The sequence below is a fragment of the Polistes fuscatus genome, unplaced genomic scaffold (genome assembly GCF_010416935.1).
Source record: "Polistes fuscatus isolate 324 unplaced genomic scaffold, CU_Pfus_HIC Scaffold21, whole genome shotgun sequence".
NCBI classification, from domain to species: domain Eukaryota; kingdom Metazoa; phylum Arthropoda; class Insecta; order Hymenoptera; family Vespidae; genus Polistes; species Polistes fuscatus.
The window spans coordinates 2417218-2434720 of record NW_025113098.1 but is presented as its reverse complement, the minus strand read 5'-3'; the positions used below and the strand labels follow the sequence as shown (position 1 = coordinate 2434720).

The 17503-nt window shown below is 26.6% G+C and overlaps 4 protein-coding genes across 6 annotated transcripts; 2 read left to right on the top strand and 2 right to left on the bottom strand.

Annotated features, from left to right (window-relative positions):
• Positions 1-407: 407 nt before the first annotated feature.
• LOC122517575 (myb-like protein A) lies at positions 408-7257 on the bottom strand. Of its 3 annotated transcripts, none has more exons than XM_043636041.1 (5): positions 7185-7257; positions 6491-6672; positions 1568-1830; positions 1340-1459; positions 408-1264 (listed from the first exon to the last, which is right to left on the bottom strand). In XM_043636041.1, exons 2-5 carry the CDS (start codon positions 6527-6529, stop codon positions 685-687), a joined length of 1002 nt encoding a protein of 333 aa, XP_043491976.1. In that variant the 5' UTR covers positions 6530-6672; positions 7185-7257; the 3' UTR covers positions 408-684. The 3 variants fall into 3 exon arrangements, with proteins under 3 accessions (XP_043491976.1, XP_043491979.1, XP_043491977.1); XM_043636044.1 differs by lacking the exon at positions 7185-7257 and adding an exon at positions 7124-7155; XM_043636042.1 differs by lacking the exon at positions 7185-7257 and adding an exon at positions 6785-6824.
• Positions 7258-11143: 3886 nt separating this feature from the next.
• Positions 11144-14309, top strand: LOC122517571 (cytochrome P450 302a1, mitochondrial-like). Its single transcript, XM_043636038.1, has 9 exons — positions 11144-11227; positions 11884-11946; positions 12018-12258; positions 12366-12541; positions 12641-12845; positions 12921-13071; positions 13162-13410; positions 13475-13705; positions 13827-14309. Exons 1-9 carry the CDS (start codon positions 11203-11205, stop codon positions 13932-13934), a joined length of 1449 nt encoding a protein of 482 aa, XP_043491973.1. The 5' UTR covers positions 11144-11202; the 3' UTR covers positions 13935-14309.
• Positions 14310-14378: 69 nt separating this feature from the next.
• On the bottom strand, positions 14379-16331 carry LOC122517573 (26S proteasome regulatory subunit 7). The gene is made up of 6 exons (XM_043636039.1): positions 16113-16331; positions 15976-16013; positions 15388-15870; positions 15134-15298; positions 14867-15033; positions 14379-14786 (listed from the first exon to the last, which is right to left on the bottom strand). Exons 1-6 carry the CDS (start codon positions 16183-16185, stop codon positions 14408-14410), a joined length of 1305 nt encoding a protein of 434 aa, XP_043491974.1. The 5' UTR covers positions 16186-16331; the 3' UTR covers positions 14379-14407.
• Positions 16332-16448: 117 nt separating this feature from the next.
• Positions 16449-17475, top strand: LOC122517574. Its single transcript, XM_043636040.1, has 2 exons — positions 16449-17124; positions 17197-17475. Exons 1-2 carry the CDS (start codon positions 16570-16572, stop codon positions 17359-17361), a joined length of 720 nt encoding a protein of 239 aa, XP_043491975.1. The 5' UTR covers positions 16449-16569; the 3' UTR covers positions 17362-17475.
• The last annotated feature ends 28 nt before the right edge of the window (positions 17476-17503 follow it).

Genomic DNA, 17503 nt, shown 5'->3' with positions numbered 1-17503 from the left:
TCCATGAAAGTAAAGGTAAGTGTTAAGGTCAAATGAACGATGAACGTGAAACGATAGACGATTATTGTTCTATCGAAAATGATTATGAATTTAAAAGTAATTCGTTAAGGGGTGAGCACAAAATGCATATCTTTATTATTAATTATTATACGGTGTGTTCTTTTTGCGTTTCTTGGATAATAATTAAAAAAAAATAAAGAAAGAACAAAAAGAACATTTTTATCGATACTTTTTACGAGGTAGTGCGTTAACGTCATCAAAGCTATTAAATAAAATATTATTAATAATATTATTATATATAAAAAGTATTGATATATAAGTTAAAGTAAAATGAATTTGTTAAAAAAAGATTTAACAAAATTTGTCATTAATTCAAGTGTGTGAAAAACAAAGAAACAAAATTAACGTAAGTGTAACTTTGACGAATATAATTGAAGAGACTAGCATAAACGATTGTATAAAATAACAAATTCTGGATAATCAAATCCAGAAAAAAAAATATTCGTCGCCTATTTTTAATAAGTTGCAATTAATTGATGCAACTTCTCACTTTTCATATGCACGTATATAATTACACATATTTATATATATAAATTTGAAATAATATTCGAATGAAAAATTAATCGAAGATTAATATTCATATTTTTTTGTCGAAACATTAGGAAAAAAGAAAAAAATAAATAATTAAGAAGATATTCTTCTACTCGTTCGTGACAAATTATCGGGTGGCGAGGTGTCGTACGGTTTAGCATCAAAACCAACGTATCTGTTATTCTTTTTATGAATAAATCCGCCACTTTGAGAATCAGTTTTATAATAAATGACCCTTCTGATACCAAACGGATCGATATAACCGAAGGAACCAACGCTATCACCGTTAGGTTCGCGTTCTTCTTCGTGATACTGACGTTTAAGATAATATTCGAAACCATTATTGGTATTATATATTTCGTTTGGTGGTAAAATATCGTCGGCTAGTTGATTATGCGAATTTCGAGTAGCATAATCACCGTTCGTACTCGAAATTGGTGGTCGTAATACTTCGATAGGTTGAACAATCGTGTTACTTCTGTAATATGGATTATCGTTTGAATTATCCGAACGAATAATATTGTTTTCTCTATTGTTATTATAATTATTGTTATTATTGGATTGAGAGAAGTACGGTGAAATAGTAATCGGTCTGATAGTCGTTGGTGTATAATAACCAGTATTAATATCGTTCCTGGACAAAGGATTCACGTTTATATTCCTGTTCGCTTTCCTACAATTAAAATGAACATTAATAAACATATATATATATTTTATAATTATTATTTATTATATAATTTGTACGAACCTGAACGGGTTTGGTGGTTTTTGGGGTTTCACTAATACTCCACTTTGGGCTGGTGCATTCTTGGTTATTATCAAAGCTTCTTGAATAGGTGTATCCTTGCCAACGTAAATCATCTTTGATCTAAAATCAAATGTAATACGTAATTTAATACGATTTTGAATAATATATAAAACATTATTTCTCAATTGGATTATTTGTTCTTGTTTGTTTGTTTGTTTTTTTCTTTACTTTAGAATACGAAAGCCTTGATGATCAGCAATGTAATCCTTGTAACGCAAATAACCAAGAGGATCGAGCCAGGCTTCCGTACCAATGACCGTACCATCGGCTAATCTTTTTTCTTTACGAAACTGACCGTTCAACGTTTGAAAGCGAAAGTATCGTTCCGGACCTTCATCAGTCTGTATATGGTATTGAGTATTTGGGACATAATTCCAATTTCTTCCTTCAGTTTCTTCGTATGCGTTTGACGTCGAATACAAAATCGAAAGCTGCAATCCACACAAAAAATATAGATAATAAGTTATTTATATATTTAGAATATGATTTCGAACCAATTAAGGTTATAATAATAAATTAATATATTATTTATGATTATTTTATTTTTTTATTATATATTTATTTTATTATGTTATTATATTATTAATTAATATAATATCAAAAAAAAAATTATAAATATATATAATAATATATAAAATAGATTTATAGAATAATAGATCTATTCGTTCAAACGTTTAATTAAATAAAACATAATATAACAGGTGAAATATAAAAATCATCGACCAATCAAATCAAAAAGAATTTTTAATCCGTCCACCAAATTTCCTAAGATACCTATTTTAATAGTTTTATTTTCTGGACAAGATAAAAAATCAATTAAAAAATAAAAATCATTATTTATATTATATAATAAATATATGTAATATTATTTATTTTATTTTTAATATAATTTTCTTCGAATCTAAACTAAAATTAATAAAAAGAAATAGAAATATCACGAGACCCTACGAGAGGTTTACCTGAGAGCCCTGTGCAGTTTACCTTGGTCCGTTTACCACTTAATCCGTCACTGCACATACTATACATATACATATATAAATCTATATACATATACACGATGTTATGTGGCTACATAATACTTATAATCGGCATAAAGCAGAGCATGCAACTAGGACGCAATATGAGATTCACCAAGCAGCAATCCATTTAAGGTCCTACGACCGTGAACAGAAATCAACAGGCGAAGCAAGAGGCGTGACAAGGACGTGATAGCAACGATTAAAGTATAAAAAATGAAAAAAAAACAACAAATCAACCGATAGATATACTATAATCGCATACAAATTATTATATTTTATTTCTATGATTTTCCTGGCTTTTTTTTTCATTTTATTGCATCGTATACTTCTTCCTAAATGTATCATTTTATAATAATCCTTTTTTTTTAGTTCTTTTTTTTTACTTGCTCGTGATTTCTTCTTATATGTTTTTTTTATTTTCTGCTACTCTTTTGCTAACTATTTAATTTAATTTAAGTGAATAATTAATAATTAATTTAATAAATTAAATATTTAATTAAATCTAATTTATTTTAAGTAAAAGTAATTTTATGTAAATTATTATATTTTATTTCTATAATTTTCTGGCTTTTTTTTCATTTTATTGCATCGTATACTTCTTCCTAAATGTATCATTTTTATAATAATCCTTTTTTTGTTCTTTTTTTTACTTGCTCGTGATTTCTTCTTATATTTTTTTTTATTTCTGGTATACTTTTGCTAACTATTAATTTTAATTATTAATAATTAATTAATAAATTAAATATTTAATTAAATCTAATTTATTTTAAGTAAAAGTAATTTATGTAAATTATATTTTATTTCTATGATTTTCCTGGCTTTTTTTTTTCATTTTATTGCATCGTGCATTCCAAGTATACTTCTTCCTAAATGTATCATCTTATAATAATCCTTTTTTTTGTTCTTATTTTTTACTTGCTCGTGATTTCTTCTTATATTTTTATTTTTATTTTCTGCTACTATTTTGCTAACTATTTAATTTAATTTAATTTAATTATTAATAATTAATAATTAATTTATAATAAATTAAATATTTAATTAAATCTAATTTATTTTAAGTAAAAGTAATTTTATGTAAATTATTATATTTTATTTCTATGAATTTCCTGGTTTTTTTTTTTCATTTTATTGCATCGTGCATTCCGAGTATACTTCTTCCTAAATGTACCATTTTATAATAATCCTTTTTTTTTGTTCTTTTTTTTTACTTGTGATTTCTTCTTCTTCTTCTTCTTCTTCTTCTTCTTTTTTCTTTTTCTTATATTTTTTTTCTTTTATTTTCTGCTACTCTTTTGCTAACTATTTAAGATACAACGAATACGAGTTAGATTCCCATATAAGATATTATATATGTATATGTATATGTATATATACGTAATCACCCTTCTATTTAGGATAACGCGTGGGTTTGACCAAGACCGTTGTGTTTCACTCGTGCTTTCCATATTAAGAGATACCGGACCTAACAAGTTACCAACTTAAGGGCAGACGTATCAACAAGGATTTCATCCTAAGAATTTGATCTTAAAACTAAACCTAATTGTACAATTCGTGTGTGTAACCGTTCGAATGATTCGTTGATTGAAATTCCGATTCAATTAGAAATTCAATGTTTTACGATTAACAAATATTTCAGAAGAATTGTATATATGTATGTATGTGTGTGTGTATGTATTTCTGTGTGTAAAAAATTATTTCGAAATAACTTGAAAGAAATTCACCAAATATGCGGAAAATCAATTGCAAAATTGATTCGATACTTTGAATGTACGTTGATTAACATCCAACGTTATAATGATCTGTGTGTAATGTGAAATACATCGATCAATAAGATTGATTAATCTTAACAACTATCCGAGACGACAAAAAATAATTGTCGTATGATTTATGATGACAATTCTCGTATGAAGTTCTTAGAAATGACTAATGAGAGATTAAATAAAAAAATTCAATAAGATTTTTTAAATTCAAGAAAGAAAAGAAAAAAGGATGCCATCTTTAACGTAAGGGAACAAAAAAATTATCTACGAGAAATTATTTATAATAATAAGAAGAGAAGAAAAATATTAATAATATTAATTAATTATTATTAAATATATAATATAAAATATATATGTTAAATAAATATAAATATATAATATAAATAAATAAAAATAAATAATATAATATAAATAAATATAAATATAAATATAAAATATTTATATTAATTTAAAATTTTTAAAAATATTATATTTATATTTATATATAAAATATAATATAAATAAAAATATTATTAAATATTATTATTAATTATTTAACGCACATATTTCTCGTAGAAATTTCTTTGGAATGTCGTCCAATTTTATCAACCAAGTTCTTTCCTTCGTGTTCTACATATATAAACGTATGAGTGTGTGTATGTATGTATTATATATGTGTCGTGAATCTCATGTCAGTTAGTCAAGTCAGTCAGTCAGGTAAATTTCTCTTTCGTGTACAAAACGAGTCTTCTTCTTCTTCTTTAACTTTGAAAAAACTCAGTTATTCTTTTTCTTATCTTTTAGAAAAATTGGTTATACGTGTGTATGTAAATGAGACAGAGAGAACGTCTTGAATGAAATCATAGCAATCTAAAATTTCTCCGTTTACATTTCATAATTTTTTATATATATACATGGTGACTCCTCCCCCTCAAGAATCATTTTTGTCGAATTAAAAAATAGATAGATATTTTTATTTCTATTTTTTTTAACAACATTGCATAAATTGGAATATTTATAATTTTTATAAAATATTTATTCTCATTTATTTAATATATATATATTTTATATTATATATATTTTATTTATATTTATATAAATATTTTATATATAAATATAAATATAATATTTTTAAAAATTTTAAATTAATATAAATATTTTATATTTATATTTATATTTATTTATATTATATTATTTATTTTTATTTATTTATATTATATATATTTATATTATAAATATAAATATAAATATAATATTTATATTAATTTAATCTATATATTTTATATATAAATATAAATATTATATTTATTTATATTTATTTAATATATTTAATAATTCATTTCAATAAAATCAATAAATTATATTGAAGATTATATCTTTTATTATAATATTTTGTCGATAAAAGTGATTTATATGGGGACACCACGTATATACATGATTTTATACATTAGTATAAAATATATTTACGTGTATGCGTGTATGTATTTATAACGTGAGATATATAATGGCATAATTAAACAATTCTACTTAAAAAGTATAAGATGATTGTCACGTATAATGGTTATGAAAGAAAAAAAATATAAAAAAAGAAACGGCCTTCCCCATAAACAAAACACACGCACATAACTCAATTGTTATTCCCTGTACGTAGGGTTAATTATTCTCGCACCTTTTATATTCCGACGTCATTTGGAAAGGGGGAGTGGAGTGGGGGGAGGGGGGGGTGTTAGAAGGAGAAGAGAATGGGGAACTTTGTCATTTCTAAACTATTCCTCGCTGTAAGTTATTCAATCAACGTAATTGTTACAACAACGACTACAACAACAACGAGGAGGACACTAATTTGTTATTTTTTTTTTTCTTCCTTCCTTTCTTTCTTTTTTTTTTTTTAATTTATTTTTTTATCTTTTATCGAACGTACTCTCACGTTTCGTGGTATTGTAATTGTAATTATTAACGTATGAGTTTTATTAGTCATGCTTCACTTTGAACGCACGTGTCACATAATTATTACGTATGAATATATCGTATTTTATCTATATATATATGCATGAGTATGTATTTTTAGATGATGTTAGATATTTTTGTTCGCTAATGCATTAGGAGAAGAAAAGAAATAAAAAAAAGATGATTCATATCGAGATTAGTAATCGGAAGAATACCTGTCATACGATTCGAATGATTATTAAAAAAAAAAAAGAAGAAAAGCTACGAATGAAATTCGATAATTTTTAATAAATCGAAGAAAAATATTTTGATTAATAAAAAATATAATATAATAATATATTAAATAAATAAAATAAATATTGTGTTTTTTTCTTGTGTTGACCTACCGTTAAGACAATCGATTCGATCAACGCACGAACAAGCATGATAGAATTTCCTTTTTCTTTTATTTTTTTTTTTGTAGAATGTTAGTTACTTATTTCAATTCGATTTGAAATCTCGTTGATTCGTCGATGAACAATTTCGTTTCGTTTCGTTTGAAGTTACTCTCGTTCGTCTTCTCCTCGTCCTTTGGTCACCACATTTGTTAACAAAAAAATAAAAATAAATAAATAAAATAATAATAATACTTGTTTTTTTTTCCACCCTTAAGATCCTTCAGATACGAATAATAATATTACCAAATCAATTATCATTTATCTTATCCCATTGTTTTCTTATTCCGTACGACAATAACATTTTAAATAATTATAATTCGAGTTTATAACATTTTTTATCGCGATGTTATATTATTTAAAAAAAATTAAAATAAAAATTATAGAAGAAAAAAAAAGCAAAAGAATTTTGCAAATAATTTAATTCGGATTTAATCAATTTCGAGAGAAATGCGAGAGTGGTAGTCGGGGGAGAGGGTTGGGAAAATAAATAAATAAATAAATAAATAAATAAATAATAAGATCAAAAGAGGGGACAAAATCGGTTAATAGATTTAAAGATGGAATATTGAAAACGAAAAAAACGGAGTAATGTGTATCGTCGAAGCGTGCTGTTAGGACGCGATACGGTGACTGAGAAACTAACGAAGGCTTTCAGATTTTCAGAGCTATCGGCAAGTTCCTTCCTTCGAGATCACACCCCCACGCCACGAATAAGTATAGTCGAGATCATTTTTCTTTAACATGTTCAAGATCTCAACTGTCTTGTCCTCCCCCCCCACCTCAACCTTTCTCAACTGTCCCTAGAATCCATTTATTCGTCATTGTTATGGTATGTCAATTCGTGTTCAAAAAATATCATTTTATATATATTATTAATTGAATTAATCAAATTTTATAATATTGTAATATTATTAATTTTGATAATATTTCATAATTCATTTCATTTTATAATATTTCCCGATGAATTATTATCAATTTTACATTTGAAAACGTATGTTTCTGTCTCTATTAACACAATAATATTAATTTATATTATTATATATTAATTATAATATTAATTTATATTCACCATGCATTTATCTTCGTATTTTTAGAAAAATAAAAAATATTCCACGTAATCGAAGATATTTAATATACAAAAATAAATCAACCCTATCCCTTCCCATCCCTATCGCAACAATTTAAATTTCCCACCAAAAATTGGTCCACCAATTAGGAATCGAATTTACGTGGCGCGTTATTTGAAATTACTATTACACTCCCTGTTCTCGTTCTCGTTCTTTTTTTTGTTTTAATACAGGAAAAATGATCATAACGTCATGGTTATATATATATATCCATATTTATAAAGATACATGAGTAAGTAACTATATAATACGTTAGATTTCTACCCACGTGTTTTAACAAGGAGATCACCTCTTTACGCATAGTTCTCGATCACGCTGTACGTGATCGCTGATCGTGACCGTGCACCGATCGCAGCCTCGAAACTCGCATAATTATAGCGATTTCATCTCAATGTCTATACAACTAGTTAATCTATCTATTTATCTACAATAGTGAAAAATAATTATCCGTTAGATTTAACTATCGTAAAAACTATCGAATTTTTGTACAATTGATTCTTCTTCTTTTTCTCTTCTTTTTTTTTTTTTTTTCGATTTCTATAAAAACATTTACCCATATCCCATAAAATAATATATTTTACTAAACCTACGCATTGTAATAAATATCTTCGACTGTCGAATCTCACGAATTTCACTTTGCGTTGTTTGCTAAAACGGTATATTATTATTATTATTATTATTTTTTTAATTCTCTTTTTTACGTAGACGTATGTAAATATATGTTTATTTACCGTTACTTACTATAACAGTTCGCTCTAGATAAAAGGATTTGAAAAGATTTTTCCCCCGTTCACTAATTTACATTGAAATAAGGAAATCGCACGTAGGCGAGATTTAAAATCGTTTGAAAAGTATGCAAGACGTTGTTCAGTATCATTCTTATATCATTATTATCTCACATATATTATAATCATATTTATATAAGATATATTTTTTTATTATTTTTTCTTTTTCTTTTTTTATTATTTCTAATGGAAAGATCCTTCGTACTAACGAGATTCTAGTTCGCTTCGTTCTCGGATCATTGCAAAAGAAAATAAGTGTGGATGGTGTTACGTTGTGTTGTTGATTCGTGTAATCTACGGAACATCATACTTACATATATACATATATACATATATATATATATATATCGTAATAAACACATATTACTCCCGCGTTATGAATACAACTAAGGATCCATTCATAACGATTACGTCTTTTTATATACAAATTAAATATTTATTTCATAAATTAATCATACGTCTGTTATTATTCGAAATAAATTTCGACGATTTTAATGTAATAAATTCAAAGCACCGAATCAATTACTAAAAATCTAATACATATATATATTATAAAAGAATTTAAAAATATAGATCAGTGAACATTTGAAATATTATTTTAATTTGATTGGGGGGGACCAAAAAAATGGCGAATTTTTTCAATATGGCGGATTTTCCCCAATATGGCGGACTTTCCATAAATAAATTCGGTGTGAACGTAACTGTAATATATGAAAAGAAATAAAAAAGAGAGGAACGTGAGGTGCGTGGGAGCGTGCTCGATTCTTAAAGAACGTCCGATCTCTAAACTCCTCGAAGGAAAGGTCGTATTAGCTGTGTCACCGGAAGTAGCTGAGATGATGGTTCTTAGATCAGCCACAGGACAAAAGAGATAAAGTAGCGCAAGGCGGCTCCTTTCGACTCGTTGAACATATCTAACATGTATATATGTATGTGTATAAGGACACACACACACAAACACAATATAACAATAACTACGTGTATTTTCTCTTTCGTTAGGAACGTTCACAACGGAACGCTTTCACTTTTACAAACTAACAACTATGAGAGAAATTTGATTGTTTTATTCAAATCGATAAGTTTTTTACGGCTTGATCACGAATTTGATTCGATTTAAATGTTCATTGATCATAACAGATATATATATACATAAATAATAATTGCAAAAAATAATTGCAATGTAATAATAAACAAGGTATAGTTCCTGGGAATATTGGGTTTGAATGTGTGCGTATAGGATACTATTAATAATTTTCATTTTCGAGTACAATGTAAATGTGCAGAAAAAGAAAATAATAAATAAAAATACATAATTTATATATACCTATCCGATATATTTTATAATGTTTTTTTATTCTTTAATTTGTATCCTAAGAATCTTCCCAAGACAAATTGTTGATCACGTGATCACATTTTTAAAACGCGTTTTATTTACGTGCAAACTCGCACACGTCCTCTCATTATTATTATCGTTCAATTATTAACATCTATCATTCAATCTCGCAAGTTATTTTTCTTTTCAATTAATTTTCCTTTTTTTTCCCTCTCTGTTCATTTCTTTTCATAACTTTCAATAGGCTTAGTTAACGAGAATCGTTAAACTTACCAAGAATAACGTCAGTGATTCCTTCGTTTTCTTCCGCATACCGATTGGATAATCGATGTTTTCAATTTTCGCGCCAAAAACTTATTGAAGAAGAAGAAAATAAAATAACAACTAAAAAACCAATCATTTACGACGATAATAATATAATCACGTAAGAATTAACTTTATGTAGGAAATAAAATAGAAAATGCACACACACACACTACAATTCAGCATCTGATGAAACATCGATAATAAAAAGAATAAAAATGAACACACGCAAAACACAGATTTACAGCCTACGACGACGAGGAACGACGACAACTTTCTTCTTTCGTTAATAATACGACAAAAGAGGCGTAGTTACACCTTCGGATATATTTCTTTTTATTAAAATTATCGATTGATAAAATACGACGACGATTTAAACGAACGATGACGTACGATTAATCGAATTCGAAATATTACCACGAATTACTACGTTAATCAAATCATCAATAATAATTTGATTGATTGGTTAATTTTATCGATCGAATTTACTTTAATTCGCGAATGTATATCGTATCGATATTATCGATACGTTTGTTTTCTCCGAGTGTTATGCTCACTTTACCATGGCGAAAGAGAAAAAGGCGATTATAACATTCAAGCTAAGTAGTTTATTTCCCTTAACTTTCTTCCCATTTTGCCTTTCACGCGCGAAAATACACCACTGATTTAAAATATATATGTATATATATCGATATATCGAAATTTACATATATATCGTTCGTTACGAGATATCGAAATAATTTCTTTCGTTTAATTTTAAATCTCGTCCTTTTTATTTTTATCTTATTTTTATTTTATTGTTTATATTTTGTATATGCTATTTGTGCGATTTAATATTAAACATAATATTTTACAATGTGTTCTTTTTTTTATTAAAAATAAATTAATTAATTTCAATGTGTTAATATGTGCACGTAGTACTTGCAATCAAATTAAGGTTTATTTACCTTTTGTTTTATTTTTATTTATTCTTGTATATATATATATATATATATATATATATATATATATGTAATTTGTTATAACACGTTTATAATTCTTTAGTATCGAATATATTTGAATAAAAACACGTTCAATTTTAAATAAAACATTTATGGAAATGTATTACGTATTATGTACGACGATGTCTGTAAAACACGCGTGTTTCTTTATCTTTACTATATTTAAATATAATCATCTCAGAAAAAGGGAATAATAATCTTATCGTTTTTTAACATCAAGTATTTATACGACAGTGGATTGAAATAAAAAAAAAAAGAAAACACATTAAAATTTAAGAGGTTGAGAATAAATCACCATTGAAAAAAACACAGGTCAAGCAAAAGTGTTTTTAAAAACGAATGACATTTTTCTAAGTCACGTGGAAGCCGGTTAACCTAAGCGTGTTTTAAAATCAAAACTTGCAGTTAAAGCAAAATAACGTTTCATTTTAATATAAATAACGTGCATCGTTAACAAATAATATATTAATATGATCTAATATATCATAATAACATTTTTTTCTTATCATATTTCTTTTAAATTGCAACTATTATTAAAAATGAATTCATTTGCATTACATAGTATACATTTGATATTAACTAAAGAATGATTATATTTCAATTCTATAGGATAATATAATATAACCATAAATTTGTTTATTTGAATTAAAAATGTGTGTAAATATGTTTCGACAAATGAAAAAGTTTCAATCTATCTTGTCGCTAAAGAAAAGATCATGTCTAAATTCATTTGTCAATAATTACTCGGTTAACAGTTCTAAGATAAGTGAAACTACGTTACATTCTTTTCAAGATATTCCTGGACCGATATCTTTGCCTTTGGTTGGAACATTGTATAAATATATTCCTTTAATCGGTAAGTATAACAAACTATGTTATATGGGATTAATATGAATACTATGATATAAATGTCTACATATTTGACAGGTGAATATTCATTTACAAGACTTTACGAGAGTGGAGTTAAAAAATTGGAACGTTATGGGCCATTGGTACGAGAAGAAATAGTACCTGGTGTACAAATTGTATTTGTTTATCGTCCAGAAGATATAGCTGAAATTTTTAAAGCCGAAACCTCTTTACATCCTGAACGCAGAAGTCATTTGGCTCTTCTCAAATATAGAAAAGATAGAAGTAATATATATAATACTGGAGGTCTTTTACCAACGTAATAAATAACATTTCTTTTATAAATTTTGTCACAATATTAATATCTATAACAAAAAAAAAAAAACAAATAATGTATATTTAATATTAAATGTATATGTGTTTTAGAAATGGACTAGAATGGTGGAGATTACGTAAAGAATTTCAAAAGGTTCTTAACAAAATAAATTATGTTGTTAACTATCTAAAAGATACGGACAGTGTTATTAAAGAATTTCTTCCTCTTTGTACAGAAGAAAAATACGATGATTTCTTACCGCTGCTTTCGCGTCTCTTTCTTGAATGTAATTAGAATGTAATTTATATATAGATTTATTTTTCTCATAATATCTATATTGAAATATTTTTATTATTATTTTTTGTAATGTAAAAAACAATTTCAGTAACGTGTCTGACAGCCTTTGACGTAAGAATGAATAGTTTTTCGAAGGAAGAAATGCAGAAAGATTCTAGAAGTTCTAAACTCATTGATGCAGCATTTTCAACTAATAGTGCTATTTTGAAATTAGACAATGGACCTAGACTGTGGCGTTATTTTGACACAATTCTTTATAAAAAAATGTGCAAAGCACAGAACTATATGGAGAAGTATGTTTTATATATATATATATAATTTTAAAAAACGTTTATCTAAATACTATTTTGATTTTAATTTTCTTATAGTGTCGCAATAGAAATGGTAAATAAGAAAATAGAAAAAGGAACAGATCCTTCTAAGAAATCTCTTATTGATGCGTATTTGAATAATCCTGCTTTGGATAAAAAAGATATAGTTGGTATGGCTTGTGATATGTTGCTTGCTGGTATCGATACTGTATGTAAATATAAATATAAAAAAAAAAAATGATTATATCATCGAATAATGATTTTTAATTATACAAGAACATTTTTATCATTTATATAGACAAGCTATACAATGTCTTTTGTTTTGTATCATCTTGGAAAGAATCCTGAATGCCAAGAAAAATTAAGATCAGAATGTTTAAAGTTATTACCGGATAGTAATCAAGACATAACTCCAAATATTTTACGCAAAGCTGACTACACAAAGGCTGTAATAAAAGAAACATTTCGATTGAATCCAGTATCGATTGGAATAGGACGTGTTTTGCAGACTGATATTGTTCTCAATGGTCATTGTGTACCTAAAGGTGTAAGTATTTAATTATATTATATTTTTACCTTGTATTCTTTATATTTATTATATTATTTTTTAGACTGTAGTTGTAACGCAAAATCAAGTCACCTGCCAATGTCCTGAATATTTCGATGATCCGCATTCATTCATTCCGGAAAGATGGTTAAAAACAACTGTAGATGTCAATAGTAAACATACTAATTCTTCAAGATCTATTAATCCATACTTAGTATTACCTTTTGGTCATGGACCACGATCTTGCATTGCCAGGCGTTTTGCCGAACAAAGCATGCGAACTTTATTAATACGGGTACGTTTATTAACAATTTATATATTCAATTCAATTGAAAATGTTTATTTAATATATTTCATATTAAATTCAATATATATATATATATGTGTGTGTTTTCTTTTTCTTTTTTTATGTGTAGATCTGTCGAGAGTTAGAATTTACTTGGAGTGGTGATAATCTTGGTTGTAAATCATTATTAATTAATAAACCGGATGGCCCTATCAAGCTCAATTTTACAAAAATATAAACATTCATAAATTATATTAACAGTGGAGCCTTCTATATTCAAACTCTCATTATCCGAATATCCTAATATCTGAAAATTTTGTTATTTAAATAATCATTGTGTAATAATGTTTAAATATAATTTTATATCATTTCCCTGTATTCAATCAAATGAATTCTAGTTATAACAATTTTTTTTATTTATTTGTATTATATTTTCTAATTAAATTTATTAAATTAATAATTCATATAGTAATATCCATTATATTTCAAGTTATTATAAGGAGTATCTCTGATTAAACATTCCGTTCAAACAACGTCGGTAAAAAATTTTGTAATACGAATACAAGAGGCTCTACTAAACTTCGGAATTAATAAATTACATCATTGAAATCAATTCTGAGAATATAAATTCTCTAATATTATATTATTTTATTATTCAGTACTGTTATAAAAAAATTACCTGTATGACGTACTGTATTTTAATAAATGAATTTAATTGTAAGTCATATATTTAGGAGTAGCAGAGAATTTAGCATAAGACTTGATGACTTTGTTAACTGCTTCGAGAAAATCTTTTTCTGTAGCTACTTTACGACGTGCACGAATTGCAAACATTCCAGCTTCTGTACATACAGAACGTATTTCGGCTCCCGTGCTATTAGGACATAGACGAGCGAGTAATTCGAATCTAATATCTCTTTCAACGCTCATCGAACGTGCATGAATTTTAAAAATATGAGTTCGACCCTCAAGATCTGGTAAACCGAATTCAACTTTCCTGTCCAAACGTCCTGGTCGCATCAATGCAGGATCTAACGTATCTGGTCGATTAGTTGCCATTAAAACTTTGATATTACCACGAGGATCAAATCTAAATATAAAATATAAATATAACAAATATAAATAGAGAGAGAGAGAGAGAGATAAAATATAAACAGAACAAAATTTTACCCATCTAATTGATTAATCAATTCCAACATAGTTCTTTGCACTTCGTTGTCACCGCCAGCTCCATCATCGAACCGAGCACCACCAATAGCATCAATTTCATCGAAAAATATTAAACAAGCTTTTTTACTACGCGCCATTTCAAATAATTCTCTCACCATTCTAGCACCCTAAGAAAAATCCATAAATAATAATATTACGTATCTATCTATATATATATATGACTATAATTACATTCTATTGTAATAAATTTTCTAAATAATAACATACTTCTCCAACATATTTTTGCACTAACTCTGATCCTATAACTCGTATGAAACAAGCATCTGTTCTATTGGCTACTGCCCTTGCGCATAATGTTTTACCTGTTCCAGGTGGTCCAAAAAGTAATACACCTTTAGGAGGTTCTATACCTAAATTGACAAACTTCTCCGGCTGTAAATAAATGAACACGAGAATGATATAAATATGATAAAATAAGTTTTAGTAAATATTTATTATTAATTAAATTTATAAATACTAACATGAAGTAACGGAGTTTCTACAACTTCTCTCAACTTTTCTATTTGTTCTTTACAACCACCTACATCGCTATACGTTACATCTGGTTTTTCCTCTACTTGCATCATAGTAACAGTTGGATCTATTTTTGGTGGTAATGGGATATGTATTTGATACTTATTACGATCTACTCCAACTCTCATGCCTTCTTCAATATCCGTTGGTGCTACCGTATCAGCCAAGTCGACAACAAACTTAGCAAACTGTTTTACATTTATAATATATTTTGGATCGTCAGAATCAGCATTAATAATTTTTGTACAACGAGCAACTTGTAATGGTTGTTCATTTTGAAGAGTTTGTTTGTCCGCTGCTAAATCCCAAAGAGCTGGAGGTGCCAAACCCGTGTCTGATTCTTTGATTCCTGTCAGTTCATTTACACGCTTGATTATAGTTTGTATATCTTCTTCAACCACCTTTATAGTCTTAGTATATTGACCTTGACCCTATATAAAATATATAATTATTAAATTAATCTTATTACATGGATAATATATATTAAAAAGACAAATAATATGATAATAGATTATTTTTTATAAATTATAACTCACATATGTTTTCAACAAGGCAATGTCCGCCTCATCAAGAGCTGAAATAAAATAATATAATATTTAAAAAATACAGAGAAGAAAATTAATAACTTTAAAAAATAAAGAAAGAAAAGAAACACAATTTCATTTAAACTTACATTTAATTTCTTTTTCTTCTTTTTCATCCTCTGATTTTACTTTACGCATATCCTCTCCTAAATGGTCCGGCATTTTTAATATATTTTCTTAAATAACTTCTTTCGATTGTATTTTTAATCTTTACATAAAATAATAATATAATAATAAGTTGACGTTGGATAGAAACTTTAGGTTATGACTCCAACAGATTACAAGCAAAAATTAGTCCTCTCTGATGACGTCTGTAACAAAAAATGTTCCTAGAAATATCTGATCAATGATTGGTCAAACTTAAGCCAATTCGATTTAAGAAATAATCAAAGATTTTTATATAAAAACATTCTAGTGAAATTTTGATGTTTTTTAATAGCAATGTGCAGGACTATTAATGATACAGAACATCTAGTTTTTTAATTTTTTAGGTTAATACATTATTTAGGTTATAACATAAACAAATAGTAAACAAATAAAATCTAAATGGGTGCGACATCCTTGTTAGTGGTATTAAGAATAAAACCTTTGTTACGACTGAATTGTTATTTGTCAAGTTTATTAAATAATAATTATCAAGAGCAATTAGTAAGAGGAAATCAAAATATTTTACGTTATTGTATGAAAGTTCCTGACACCGAGGGAAACGTACATGATTTCCCTAAAAAGAAAAAACCGAAGACAATGATTATACCTAAAATAACACTTTTGTCGTCAAAAGATTCTATGACAGTTTTAACTTTGGAGGAAGCACAAAAACTTGCAAAACGTCGGAATTTAATGTTAATTAAAGTGGAAGATGAACAAAAACGTTCATCTAAAGACACGTACAAACTTGTAGAACCAACGGGACATTTGAAAGAATCAAAAGTTAAAGATAAAAATGATTCAAAAAATAATGAAATGAAATCGGTAAAGCTCATACAATTATCTGCTAAAATATCCATGTATGACATTGAGATCAAATTAAAAAACGTCAATAGATTGTTAAAAAAAAGACATAAGGTCAAATTAATCATTAACTATGATTCCGAACTACCGGTAAATTGCAACTTATTTCTATATATAAACACTTATGTCTGTACATAAGATTTATTTTATATTCACTTATAGGATAAAATATTGAAATACGTTGAGTCGACTATAAAACAATATGGAACGATACAAAAATCTATGCAACCAATGCGTGCAGTGCTTGTAATTACTCCTATATTAAATAAAAGTGACAATACGAATGAGAATTCGCATGATATTAATGTGAACACGGAGGAAAAATGAATAATAAATTCCAAGTGTATATGAAACGAGTAAACTATTTGTAAATATCAAAATGTGCAAGTATGTATCTATAGATATTATGGAAAATAATTAACATAAGTATGCAAACGAAAAGAAAAAACGTGATAAAATAAAAGGATAG

Coding starts and splice junctions, on each gene's coding strand:
- LOC122517573 (XM_043636039.1), bottom strand. CDS start 16,185: ATGCCGGACCATTTAGGAGAGGATATGCGTAAAGTAAAATCAGAGGAT. Junction 15,871..15,975: donor TTGCCTTGTTGAAAACATAT/GTGAGTTATAAT, acceptor TATTTTATATAG/GGTCAAGGTCAATATACTAA. Junction 14,787..14,866: donor TTGATTAATCAATTAGATGG/GTAAAATTTTGT, acceptor TTTTATATTTAG/ATTTGATCCTCGTGGTAATA.
- LOC122517574 (XM_043636040.1), top strand. CDS start 16,570: ATGGGTGCGACATCCTTGTTAGTGGTATTAAGAATAAAACCTTTGTTA. Junction 17,125..17,196: donor ACTATGATTCCGAACTACCG/GTAAATTGCAAC, acceptor ATTCACTTATAG/GATAAAATATTGAAATACGT.
- LOC122517571 (XM_043636038.1), top strand. CDS start 11,203: ATGTACGACGATGTCTGTAAAACAC. Junction 13,072..13,161: donor TGCTTGCTGGTATCGATACT/GTATGTAAATAT, acceptor TCATTTATATAG/ACAAGCTATACAATGTCTTT. Junction 13,411..13,474: donor GTCATTGTGTACCTAAAGGT/GTAAGTATTTAA, acceptor ATTATTTTTTAG/ACTGTAGTTGTAACGCAAAA.
- LOC122517575 (XM_043636041.1), bottom strand. CDS start 6,529: ATGCTTGTTCGTGCGTTGATCGAATCGATTGTCTTAACG. Junction 1,831..6,490: donor TCGAATCGATTGTCTTAACG/GTAGGTCAACAC, acceptor TGTGGATTGCAG/CTTTCGATTTTGTATTCGAC. Junction 1,265..1,339: donor AAACCACCAAACCCGTTCAG/GTTCGTACAAAT, acceptor TTTTAATTGTAG/GAAAGCGAACAGGAATATAA.